At 44.7% G+C, this 13434-nt stretch overlaps 1 protein-coding gene across 1 annotated transcript in view; it reads right to left on the bottom strand.

Moving 5' to 3' along the window:
- Positions 1-176: 176 nt before the first annotated feature.
- zdhhc8b (zDHHC palmitoyltransferase 8b) overlaps positions 177-13434 on the bottom strand; it is a 68818-nt gene continuing 55560 nt past the window's right edge. The window contains exons 3-11 of the mRNA XM_071902688.2: positions 11122-11279; positions 10085-10257; positions 9679-9781; positions 9350-9441; positions 7727-7859; positions 6784-6889; positions 5487-5593; positions 4104-5179; positions 177-3446 (exon numbers count right to left, since the gene is read on the bottom strand). Of these exons, the coding sequence (XP_071758789.1) occupies positions 3305-3446; positions 4104-5179; positions 5487-5593; positions 6784-6889; positions 7727-7859; positions 9350-9441; positions 9679-9781; positions 10085-10257; positions 11122-11279 (2090 nt within the window). The 3' untranslated portion in view covers positions 177-3304. The remainder of the gene's footprint in view (positions 3447-4103; positions 5180-5486; positions 5594-6783; positions 6890-7726; positions 7860-9349; positions 9442-9678; positions 9782-10084; positions 10258-11121; positions 11280-13434) is intronic.

The following is a 13434-nucleotide window of genomic DNA, read 5'->3' as shown; positions in this document are numbered from 1 at the left end:
GGTTGTATTTTGACTTTGAAATTAGTTTTTATATGTAGGTGTGTCTTAATGAAGGCTGACCAGTCCGAAAGCTCAGCCAATAAATTAACCTCGTGCAGATGTCCCTTATTCTGCATTATATGAACAAAAATCAGTCTCATTCACTCAAAGACTCGGAAACTTTTTCTTTATTCTGATCAGGTCATTGGGAAATATTTCCTCTTCACAAAAATAGGAACGCATGTACATTTATAGTATATTCTATATTTAATACATCTTAAAACTTTCTATTCATGTGAGTTTCAGAGAACAAAAATCAGCTCATGACAACTGTGACACAACAGGCTTGTTGCCGACCGTCAGGAATGGTCCCTGACCTGCAGTGATGTCCATCCCAAAAAAAAAAGAATATTGGACAAGTGGCAGTCATCTTGAGGAGGAATGACTTAGATTGTGTTTTGATATGTGGTCAAAAGAGGTCGGTGATGCACTTGGTTATTTTCAGGCAATGTCGATGGGCAAAGCCTTTCAGTAAGAGCCTATTCAAATATTCCCTGCCTTACAACTCTTGTAAATCGTATCCATTCAGGACCATTTTATGTTACTTCACATTACCTTGCTCATGGTAAGGCGGTTGGGTGAGACCATAGTAGAGAGGTCGAAGGTTCAATCTCCACAATAATGTGGTTCAACTGCTACCTGCCCTTACACTCTGACCCCTCTGGTGAAATGTATATATGTAGGAGCGTATCAGGGACATATAGGGAGTAACACATTCCTAATATAGAGAGTGATGTCCTCTAAAAGTAGTAAATAAAACCCCAAAACAATTCCCTAAGTCATAATTAAGCTCTGTAATCATGTATTATCTTTGACAGAAATGTACAGTGGCCCTTGTTTCAGAAATTTCTGTTAATAAAATGACTTTTGAAGTTCACACTCTCACTCTAGTATGCTGTTCTGACTTGTAATTAATGTTCAGTACAACGCTCTCTCCCAAATGTTGCTCCTTCCATTCATCCCTCCATATGAAACACTATGTTTGGTGGCATTTCGCTGTCTCTTAGTGCACTATAGTGTTTCGACTAGCCATAGTTCTTTGCGCATGAAACAGAATTATTTCCTCTTGAAAGGCAACAATGGTTTATTCTTAATACGGCTGTAGCTGGATTGATGCAACCAAACCTACCACTTTACATCCATGTAAATTCTGGCATGTGCCTTAAAGGTGATCATCTCTCATAATTCGGTTGGTGGAAAATGGGAAAAGGAAGATGCAAAACAAAGTCAAATCTTTCCAGCTAGATTTAATCTGTGGTTAACAAAAATAATATATGTACCTATGAAACTATACCTTCTTTATTTTCTTCAGTTAACAGCAAAAAAAAAGTTCCATTTCAACCCTCCGAGTGGTGTGTAATACTTTGCTGTGCCAGACAGCCGCTGCAAGACGATTGGACGTTTTGTCACTCTGATGTCACTGTGATGTAGTGGTGATGTCACCCAGGGCCACTCCGGGACACCCATCCCCTTGACTTTAGAGAGACTGGGGGGTGCGTAGCCACTTTTGGCACTGAAATCTCAAGGCAGCTTTATTATTTAATATTTCTCTTACTCCACATCACCTCTCTTATGAAATCACATTTCTTCATCATACAAATATTTTTTTTTTTTACACTGCAAGATAGAACAAGCTATATTTACTTGTGGGTTTATCCATTATTCATTATCTCATTTATTCACTGAAGTTATAATTTACCGACAAAAAAAAGTCCACTCAAAATAAAAACATCCATTCCAAGCTTAAGTATCTGTATAAAAAGATGTATCAAACATAGTTTTTGAAAGGTTGGGTATATAAAAAGGAAACAAACATTAAAAAAAAACTACAAAATAATGAATGGGTGACCAGTTTACTTCATTTTACTACATGGACAATGGCTTCTTTTTTCTACACCCTTCCATTCCTATGATTATAACACAAAAGAACTCAACATAACATACAACTGAACCTATTTTTTTTTTTTTTTTTTTTTACAAAACATGAAGTCACAACAGAAAAGCTGTGTTTTGGCTGTGCAAGGCTGGACTCGTTCTGAACTCGGCGCGAACCGTTTCGATGAGGTATTCGGATCTTTTCAGAACGCACGCGGATCCGCTCAGCGCTTAACGTTGAAATCTAGCGAGAGGAAACCGACCATTTAGTTAGACTGAAATACACAGAAGCTTATGACAAAAGTACTGCACCTTTCTGAAGGGAATAAAGGGGCTGAGCTACACTCCTGTAAAGCAGAAGTGGAGACATTCAGGATCTGTGAAGTAACATCTTCTCCACTCGTGAGGATGGAAAGCGACAACTAACTCCTACTGGTTGCATTCATTCCTGAGAAAATCCCCATTCATTTTGACAAAGACAAAATAATGTCTTTGGAACAATTACATGAACAAAACACTGCAAAACTCACTTTCTTCTTGAGCAGCCTGCATTTATTTTACTATCAAATCAAAAAAAAAAAAGATGAATGTTTTGAAACTGAATCCCTGTCATGTTTAATTCAGGTACTCTCTATTTTAGCCAATTTTGAATGCAACCACCAGAGGCCGACAGGATGCCCTTTCCCTCCTCACATCCCCCATTCCCAGCTTCTCGTCTCATTCATCCTGCACTTCCAGTTGGTACTGACCTAACACTGATCTGCCCGCCATCGCCCCTCAAAGCCGTGCAGGATAAAATACGCTGGAGATGGCATGAACAGTACGTGTTTATGTGAAGCACCTTGACTTCTTGAGGTCAATTCACATTAGTCTTCTCACAGAAGTCCTAAGTGAAGATGTCGACGTGGAAATTCATCTGTAGTGTTTTTGTTCAGCCTCCAGCGCTTGTTGGAGCAAAAGGTTTTGAGTGTGTGTGTGTGTGTGACATTTGGAACAATATAGGCTTCATGACCACAACTGAGAGACGACGGTAATAACATTGATGCGCTGTTTGGACGGACGGTCCACTGTTATGACCAACACGACAAGTCAAGCCACAAAAATGTTAACGACAAAACACTCCACACACATACAGCCCTCCGCAGTACCGGCCGACACCCCGCCCCGCCCCGTCCGGTACAAACGCACACAGGCAATCGGCTAGACAGACCCACACGAGAGCAGAGAGGTCCTCTGATTGGACAAGAACTCCCAAAGCAGGAAGTGCTATGTGCCTTTGATTGGCCGAAACTCTAGACTTCACAAAAGTAATGGCGAGGAGAGAATCTCTTTGTAGCAGGGTGGTGGTGGTGGTTGTCGTCGCCGTTGGAGGTGGATGCGGCGTCCCTGCTCACACTGAAATCTCATAGGTGGTGCCTCCGACCCCTGTCACCTTTTTGACGTTACTATGGCGACTTGGGCTGAGGGGGCCACCCGGGGCACTGGGGTGGCAGTCCATCTGCCCATTAACTTTACTCTGCATCATGGCCTCTCTGAATGGGAAGAGAAGAACAGAGAAAAGGATTCAATACAAGGAGTCGGAAAGATGTTCGGTTGGACAGTAAGTGGGTCGGTTGGTGTCACATGCATGTTAGTCGTAGGCGTGTTAGTTTTCTGCAGCATGACCGCAGAAGAGCAACAACATACGTTTCCGTCTCAAAGAAAAGAGGTCAAATGTTGTAAAGAGAGATGATTGGGTGAAAGTGCAGTTGTTAGTGAGGCCAAAGGCCTGGAGTGTTAGATGAGTGGGTGAAAAAGCATGCAAAAGAAAAAGAAATAAAAGTGGGGTCAAGCAACTTTATTCATCTGACAACACATTTAAAAAATAAAAAATAATATTCTTCTATAAAGGCAAACATTTAAAGCCAGTAACAGTACACCATAGAGATCACACCAGACAGTAAATGGATATAAGGGTCTGACAAATACTGTACAAATACCATACACTATACTGTAGACGTATACGCATGCTACATGTTTAACACATAGCCTCAGTTATGACTAGACTGAGGCACACTAGGCCCGTGAGTCGCTGGCTCTGTCCAGCAGAGGGAGCAGGGCTTCCAGTGGGGATGAATTCAACGCCCCCCCAGTTCCCTTCTGCCCAATACAATGCATGCAGTCCCAGAGGGGTATGTTAGGATTCATACCTTGGGCCCCCCAGGCGAGGCGAGTCCGCCCTCTCGAGGGCGTTGATGAAGGAGAGTTTCTGGTGGGTGTAGGAGGGGGAGCGGGGCATGGCGGGGGAGTGGTGGGGCTGGTGGGCCGGGGAGCGATAGTGGGCCTCGGGGCCAGGGGCCCTGCCCTGGCTGCTGTTGCTGCTACTGTGATCTGTGTGCAGGGAGCTGGAGGAAGTCCTGGGGGCGCGGCCCAGCGTGGAGCCGGCGTGGCGCAACACGGGGGTCCGCTGGCCGTAGCCCACCAGTCCGGCCCCCATCAGGTTGTCCCTGGAGCCTCCGTAGGCCGGGGGTGTCGGGCCTCTGGAGCCAGGGCCGCGGGGCCCGTCTGGGTAGCACACGTTGGGGGGCAGGCCGTAGCCCCCTGGGGTGTCAAACATGCCAGAGTCCTGGGCGTACACCTGGGTCTGGGAGCGCCCATGTAGCATCTGCAGCTTCTCCCTCTCCTCCATCTCCTTCCGCTCCTGGATGGAAGCCATGATGGTCTGGGAGAGGTTGTCGTAGCGCACCGGGGACGGGTCCCTGTCCCTCGGGTGGGGCGACTGCCTGCCCAACCCCCTGACCGGCATCACTGGACTGTAGGTGGGGGGGACCTGCTGCCTCTGTAGTTCGGGCCCCCGGATGTGGCACATTTTGGTGGGCAGGTAGGGCGAGTGGAAGCCCATGGAGGGCATGCCGGGGTGGGCCATGCACTCAGTGGCAGTGGCTGGGGAGATGCTGGGGTTGAGCAGGCTGTCGTAGGACAGGCTCCCGTTCCGGTTGGACAGTGTGTTGGTAGAGAAGACACTCTTGTAGGGGGTGGAGGTGACCGTCTCGGGCTGCAGGGCCGGGAGCTGGCCCTTCTCCACCCGGCGGTGCGCCTGCTTCAGGCTGAGCGAGCGGGAGTTGATGGGGTAAGAGTCCAGCTGCAGGGGCGAGGACTGGAAGGTGCGGTGGAGGGGAGCGTTGCTGTAGTCGGGCAGGTCCAGGTTGGGCTCGGAGCGGTAGTCGTGACCGCGGACGCCCTCTTCCAAGATGGCCGATGTCTTCCGGTCATCTGGCATCACGATCTGAGGAGCAAACAGAAGAAACAAACCACTCAGAAATTGGGATTGCTACAGCCTAAAAGAAGCAGAACCAGTAGGCGGTTTGACTTCCCAGAAGGTCTGTGGGAAAAGTGAATGAGTAATGCTCTCCTCAGCCTCAACAATTACTGCGGTGTAAAAGTGTCCAACAGTAGAAGACTGCGGTTGTACTGCAACACCCTTCCCTACATAAATAAAGGTTTTGTAAGTATTATAATAATGATAATAGAAATTGAATAAATAGAAGTGCCAAACATTCAAACAAAGCATATAACCTCTTCCCATAACCTACCTTCTCTCCAGCAGCATGGTAGTGGACTTTAGGCATGGTGCCGAAGGAGGGCCTGAACTTGTACATGGCTGGGGTGGAGGGGTGAGTCTTACCAGACAGAGAACTCTCTAAAATACACACACACACACACACACACACACACAGAAAGAAGACCAGGGTTAAAGTCTGTCAGTAAAATGAGATTATAGATATGACACTATTATTGCAGTTCTATTTGAAAGTAATTTCTGAGAGCGAAGACAAGACAGCAGAACTGAACTTATGGACTAAACTGTTATCAGAATAAAGAGGCTGTAGGAAGTTATTTCTTGAAATTCACACTATTCCTGCAGAAAAGTCTGTGCTGCCTGATGTAACAGATTTGGTTCCTCCAACAGCCAATGTGTCCATCCCTGTCAAAAACACGAAACCCCAACCTGCTCTTAGGCCTGTGCAAATGGCTGCCCCGCTCTGATCCCTTTAGTCAAATGCATTAACGTATGACTCAGAGGGATATGCAAAGACACAAATTCCACAAGTTTAAAGTGCTTTTTTGTCTAAAAACTTTATAAAACGTGGTGAGAAGGGAAGGAATCGACTTATATCAGCTGCAGTACCACGAACTAGCCCCAGGCAGCAGTAGCACTCCATGGAGGAGCCGAAAGTGTTCACTCCCTGACATAATGCACCATGACACTGGGAACCGGCTATTGTAGGTTCACAGAATATATTATTAACATTTCATACTACTGAATGCAACAGTCCACAACAACACATTACCGCTGAGTGCAACCCCTGGCTGTAAGGCCTCCACCATAATAGCATCCCTTCTCCATCCCTTGTTTACTCAGACAACTTCAAAAAGGCAGTCATTCATTTCAGTTACAGACCGGATTCTAGTCCATATGCATCTCCTATCCATTCATTTGGCGGAGCTCCAGCACCGGAAGATAGGGAGTGATTCATGTTGCAATTATCCCCCTCTGAAATCCCTCCGTCGCACCACAAATCTAGCACCAACTCAGTGAAGGGGGCTTTGCCACCTTGCTACAAATCACGCCTATTCTCAAAAGAAGCCATTGGCCTGCCATGGGGACGGACATTCATCAGGCTAAAGCAGGGCTAAGTCAGACACACTGGCACATTGGTGATCTAAGGAGGTGAGTTTGGGGAATAGCGGTTTGGTGCAGCGCCGACGGGAAAGGGAAACGGGATTGATGGTGACTGAGCGAGAGAGAACGAACGAGAACGATAATGAATGAAGGGGGAGATGAGATGAACTGAGGGAGGCTAGTTGGTTAGTTCCTGTGTTCCTTACCTTCACTGGAGGTCAGCTGGCTTTTCAGCTGGTTGTACCTGTCAGCTTTGGGCGGCAGTGGCGGCTGGGTCTCTTTGTCATCCAGGCCATCCAGACTGCTTTTGGACTACAGGGAGGAGAGCAGCGGGTTAAAATCATCCAAAACCAGTGGGGGACCAACACAGAAAACAGAGGGGAGCAGGTAGTAGGGATACAACAACATGACTCTTTCACAGATTCTGATTGCAGGCAACTTCGCACTTTGGTGGCCCCAAGAAGCAGTCTTGTTGTAGTCTTGTAGTCTTGTTTGAATTTTTGCAATTTTTGAAGGACTTCATTACCTAGAAATCATGTAACGGGACATCAGTAAACTACACATTCTTTGAATCTAAATCTCTTCTTTTTAACAGCTGCTGGGGTTAGAGATTTGAAAGAAATCTTTTTGCAGCTGGTTCAACCATTGTTCTTCAAGGTTCAGGTTTCCTGATGCAGAAAAGATTTCTCATCTTCTTTATTGGAGCCCCACTGCATGGTTTAGGCTGCTAAGATATGTGTATTTTTGCATAAAATTTTTGCATCTTGCCTAGGGCACCACCAAGCTGTACCAAGCTGGTCCATTATTTTAACTGAACAATGGAGGCTTATATCATCTATTTAGGGTCACTGAACAAACTGAGGTCATATTCATTTCCCCCCCATCAGAGAGATCTAATGTTCTTCTATGTGTGAAAAAGGAGGAAAATCAAGTCACTTGGCTTTGATTTCTCACTTGTTACATGTGTCTCCTGGTATCATGTTTTAGAATTGGGGAAATTCTCAAACATGATGTCCGATTTTAGCCAGGTATTTTCCTAATATCTGCTATCATATCATATCGGGCACGAGAAGTACCTGTGTAGGTCACTATGACACTATGAACATTGAATAACAGGGAAAAGAGCGGTAGTAATTATGAACCATTCACCTTGGAGCTGATGATGGTGCTATGGATGCCGTTGTCGCTGACCTTGATGGTGATTTGCCTGTCTGAGAGGTCTGGTCTGATGAATGGGGGCTGAATTTTCACCAGGGGCTTCTTCCTGGGGTCCACTGTGTACCTGCATGGAACGGGGTTATATAAATGAATGAATGAATGAATTCTTTTGTGTCATGCCACACTGGCGGTCCATCCCACATGGGATTACATGAGACAGTTACTAATTAACACAAAAACCTCTGAAAGACCCTGAAATACAGTCTATATATGAGAGAAGGAAGGAATGAAAGACAAGTACATACAAACATGCAGCCACGCATTCATACTTGTCACTAGTCTATACATACATATATCTACATGTAGTCGATAGTTGATGTGCATAAAATAGTAGATTCATACAAAAGAGAACAGCAAATATTACTTATTTTGTTCATATCATACTCCTTTTCTCATTTCAAGCTTTCTCCTGCTTTTTTTTTCCGACTTACACTACAGTGTATTATCAACCAATACTGGCCTTTCACAGATATATAACACACCGATTAAATTAGCTTTATATTGGCACAATCTCAATTTAGCTAATTTCACATTTACACTAGAGGCTTCAAAAACGTTCTATACAAAAAATCTGCATTTAAGTGTGTTTCAGAATGTTTTTTCATAGTTACGAAGGCTGTGACTGTGATTTATATGAATGTTCAGTTTAATGGTTTGCATGGCCAGTCTTGGTTACTGTTTGATGGGCAGATTTGAGCATATTTTCAAAGGAGATTTCTATATTTCAATATACTGTATAGGATATTGTTAATTTTCCTCCCCCAATTATCAGTATCAGACCTAAAAACAAACAATTCAGTTCACTTCGATTCATCTCAGTCCAGTCCAGTTCACTTGAGTCGTTCATTAATGCATAAAAACCTCCCATTAGGGACTCTTCAACAACTTAACGGCGGATGCCGGTAACAAAGCATTTCACCCCCACCTGCTGCTGTCTGTCTGCGGCTACACTGTTGATTTTTATGGAGCGTGACTTGTCCCAATAGGATGTTTAGGTGGCCTTTTGGGTCTCGGCGATGCTGTATGTGTGAAACAGCGCATCAACTAGCTCTGCGCTCCGCTTCCCATTAACTGTTGTTCTACAAAGTGATTCAATTCTCTCAGCCATCTGCCTCCCCCCAAGGTAGCTGGCTGCATTCAGGCAGGACTGGATACACACCTCCGCAGACACCTCAGACCGCGCGCAACACACACACACACACACACACACACACACAAACCCACAGACAATGCCGCAGTCTCTGTTCTGACTATAGTGTGAAGGTGTTGTACTGGTACTATGGCCAAATTGTGGTTGGTTGTCATTGGCTTTGAAGGGCCACAACTCCAGCACACACACTTATGCATAAACACACATACACACACACGCATGTACACACACATACACACACGCGCTCCAGGGATGTATTCAGGAACACATCAAAGCAGGAATACAGGAGTATTCATTAGATATTATTAGGATTTGTATATCTCCTGAGAGAACCCCCCCCCCAAAAAAGAAAAATGCACATACACACACACACACACACACACTTGCCTAAGAGAGCATCTTACCTGGGTGCCAGGGGACTACATAAGACATACTCCACGTTGCCACAGCAACCCTTGGTGAAGGGATTTACTCCCCCGCGAAACTTGCCTGTCACCTGAGGAACACAGCGCCTTGTTTAGAGTCGGCGGCAAAGGAGGTACAAGGCCACAGCATGCACACACACACACACATATGGACATGGAGGACTACTGCTTGAATAAGGAAAAAGTTGTTTACATTGTTCAAGTGTCACGACAACAATCTATGTAGGTCTCTGTGTCTGTACTGTTAAATATGCATGTGTACATCTGAGAACAAGCATGTCAGCAGTTTTGGGCCAGTGTCTCCTCACCTGTTCATTGGTTGTTCGACCTCGGGCCACAAGCACCATATGGAAACCTGTGAGTCCCATGACTGGAATAAAGAAAAGCCCGGCTATACACATCACCACCAGACTGGACACTGGGAGTCAAGGACAACAACAACAAACAACAACATAAGGTCACATCCGGGTGTCCGGACACTGAAGCCCTACCAGCTTATTCATTGTATGTAAGCCACTCTGGATAAGATTTCGGTATTGGTATCAGCCTTGAAAAACCCATATCGGTCTATTTATGCCTCATGGTCCTCTCTCTCTCTCTCTCTCTCTCTCCATCTATCTTTCTCCTATCCTTCATTCTAAACTGCCTTAGAAATATCATATTTTTAAAAAGAAATGGCCTCAGCAGCCAGCTTGCCCGCCGGCGGAAGGATACGTGACGGTGGTGTGCAGCGCGCCCAGCCTCTCCCGGTGGTGGAGGACGAAGATGAGGCCGAAGGAGAAGACTCCCACCATGTGGACGCTCAGCGACAGCAGGAAGAGGAAGAAGTAGCGGTAGTTTCTCCGTCCGATGCAGTTGTTGACCCAGGGACAGTGGTGGTCGAAGTCCTGGGGAGGGAGGGAGGGAGGGACGGAGGGAGGGAGAGGGGTGGAAGAGAAACACACTGAGTTAACATCGTCAGAATCAAGGAAAACTGTCGAAACCGCAGCATCTGTTAAGGTACTTTCTCCTTCAAAAGGTTCACTTCTCCAATAGACACCCACAGAAATGCATCATTAAAATGCTAACTTTATATAACTTTGAATGACGGCGGCACCTGAAGGTTGAGAAGAGATTCTTTTCCATCAGCGAGTCTTACAATTGATGTGTAAATACCCATAATTCACACAGACTGGGGCTCATGGAACGAGATTCTGGTTATTTAATTGTTTTCTGAGTCAGAACACGTAGCTACTGTGAATAAAAAGTAAAAAAATCTATGATGCCGGAGTACAGCCTGCGCAATCCTGTACACTGTGCTTCTGTATATATGCATGTACTTATGTGCTGGTGTATGCATCTGTGTGTGTGCATGTTTATGTGTCTTTGTGTCTGAGTGTGTGGAATGGTATATGTATTTGTATGCATGCGCTGTAAACTAGGGTTTGACTGATATGAGGATTTGAAGGCCGATACTGACAGCGATATTTTTGGATTGAAGCTGCCAATAGCCGATATTTGCGGCAGTTATCAATATCTTTAATTTGGAATATTTTCTTGCTAAAAAAAAAATCTAAATAATTACAAATATTGAGTGTTTTCCCCTAGAATTGTATTATTGTCAGGGTGGAAAAGCCTCTGAAACAGCATTTAGACCATCAGGAGACACTAAAACTCTTCACTGAAAGCAATAACTAATAATCTAACCCTGATGTACCCAGTTTTTTTTCTGCTAATGAGGGAGCATTTTGTGTATTGGGATGCACACACACCTCCACACAGTTGTCACAGACGCTGCAGTGCGAGCAGCGAGGCGGCCTGTAGAAGTGACAGGTGGCGCACCACTTCATCCGGACCTGGATGCCCTTGATCTCCACGTTCTTGTAGAGCGGCGCCCGGAAATCATCGTCCTTGTCCTCGTCCTCGTCCGCTGTGGACAGACACACACACACACACACACACACACACACACACACACACACACACACACACAGACAAATACATCATCATACAGCGCACGCATATAGTGCAGAACGTGGACACAGACACAGACATACAGACACACACACACACACACACACACAGATATAGACGCAAAAATACATAGCTCTGATTTATGATTCCATTTGACAGGGACAACGGGGGAGCGCCTTAAATTAAGCTCGCTCCCACTGTTAGCTGTCTGCAGAAAGAGCAAACGGCGAGAGAAGTGAATATTTTTATAGACGTGACCTATTCCCTCCACCTTTAACACCGAGACCGGTTTAATAAGCATGCTGTGATGCAATTAGAACATAAGCTGTTTGGTTACGTTTATCCAGAGTGTCTTATAAGACTATGAGTGTATATATTTTTAGTATGGGAGGTCCAGGTGGGATTTGAACCCCTAACCCTGCAGTGTTAGTGCCTTGCTCTGCCTATTGAGCTACACACAGGGAAATGAACCCCTAACCCCGGCAGCGTTAGCCCCCATTAAACCACACAGGGCCATTTAGATCGATGATGAAAAGTGACATCCCCACTAAGTCCTTGGTGCGACTCTGCACTCAATCAAAGTGTTTTCTGTGGATCTTTGCACACGGTGCCACTCTGCCGTGACTGGAGAGCTTTTTTTTTTTTTTTTTTTGTCGCTCCGGAGCGATGGAAAATAAAATGTCTTTCAGCTGATCAAAGGGCACATTCGAACCGAGCGAACGATCGGCGCAGAGCTCCGAGTTGAAAAAAATAATTTCACACTCCCACAGTACAATAATAACTGGAGGGAGAGCCAGGTAGCTGAGCACATACACAGGAAAAAAAAGAGAGACGGTGAAAGAGAAAGAGAGAGATAAACAGAGCGAGAACGGCAGACCACGGCAATAAACGGTCCCATAGTCTGAGATTGCTCTGTTATTATGGCGCTCCAGTCTCTTCAAATAGATTTTAAAGGTAAACCGCCTGCCAAACCAGAGGACAAAAAAGCATTTACGCCTGCATGTCCTCTGACAGCTCCTGTTCTACAGAGCAGCAGCCTATTTAATCCCACATACATCTACACTGCAAAAAATGGTCTAGCATTGAGCCTTAAAATCTTATTTTTCTTGAAATAAGTGAAAAAATCTGCCAGTGGGGTGAGATAATTTTACTTGTTTCCAATGAAGTTTCACCTGCAAAAAATTGTTGATTGGAATTTGCATTGGAAATGTGAAATGATCTCAACTTTTCCCCCCTTGTTTCAAGAAAAAATAAGATTTTAAGACTCAATACTTGACTGAATGACTTGTTGAGGTGGATATTTTTCATATTTTTCATTTTTTTCAACATTCATGTTAAATTCCACACTGTAATCCTCGGATCAGAGAAACTCGATTTGAAAACGACTGCTTGCATGAAGATTAAACTCACTTTTGAATATTACTGACCCATGAGTTACCATTCTATATAATTTCAGAGTGTGTAATCATCTGCCTTCTTTTAAATATTGAGGGAAAAAACATTAGGTATTATTTTTTTTTTCCCCAAAAGGGATAAACCTTCCCTTTAAGGACTTTACTGATGGAGAAGGACCTGGTAACCACCCTGAGGGCATATCTACTAGCAGGAGGGATTTAACTGCATTTATTCCCCACACAGCATCAGTGTGTGTGTGTGTGTGTGTGTGAGCATGTGTGCACATGCATGTGTATGAGTGTTTGCAACTGATGTATATCAACACTCAGGACAGCGTGAATTGTGTATCTATAAATGGCGGCAGGGTTATTTTCATTTTTTTTCAGGAGTTTACTTGACACTCTTATCCAGAGAGACTTACAATGAGCAGTGAGTGTTCAGTGTTTTGCTCAATGACACTCCAGCAGGATAAAAGGCTGCTGATGGACACTTTGGTTATTGCTGGGATCAAGCCGCTGATCTTTCAGTGATGCGAAGGGTTCTTGAACCACTTATCCACCCTTCTACAGCAAATTACAGGTTTTATATTTACGCTGTTGACATTTATCACATAGCATGCTGGTGTGGGGATCAAACCTGTGACCTTTTGGGGATGGGATGGTCACTATAACTACTGTATCCTATGATCTTTTCATTGTGTTTTTATTGTGTTTTCT

This window comes from Centroberyx gerrardi, chromosome 8, assembly GCF_048128805.1.
Source record: "Centroberyx gerrardi isolate f3 chromosome 8, fCenGer3.hap1.cur.20231027, whole genome shotgun sequence".
NCBI classification, from domain to species: Eukaryota; Metazoa; Chordata; class Actinopteri; order Beryciformes; family Berycidae; genus Centroberyx; species Centroberyx gerrardi.
The sequence above is the reverse complement of the archived record's forward strand: the minus strand, read 5'-3'. Positions and strand labels throughout refer to the sequence as shown.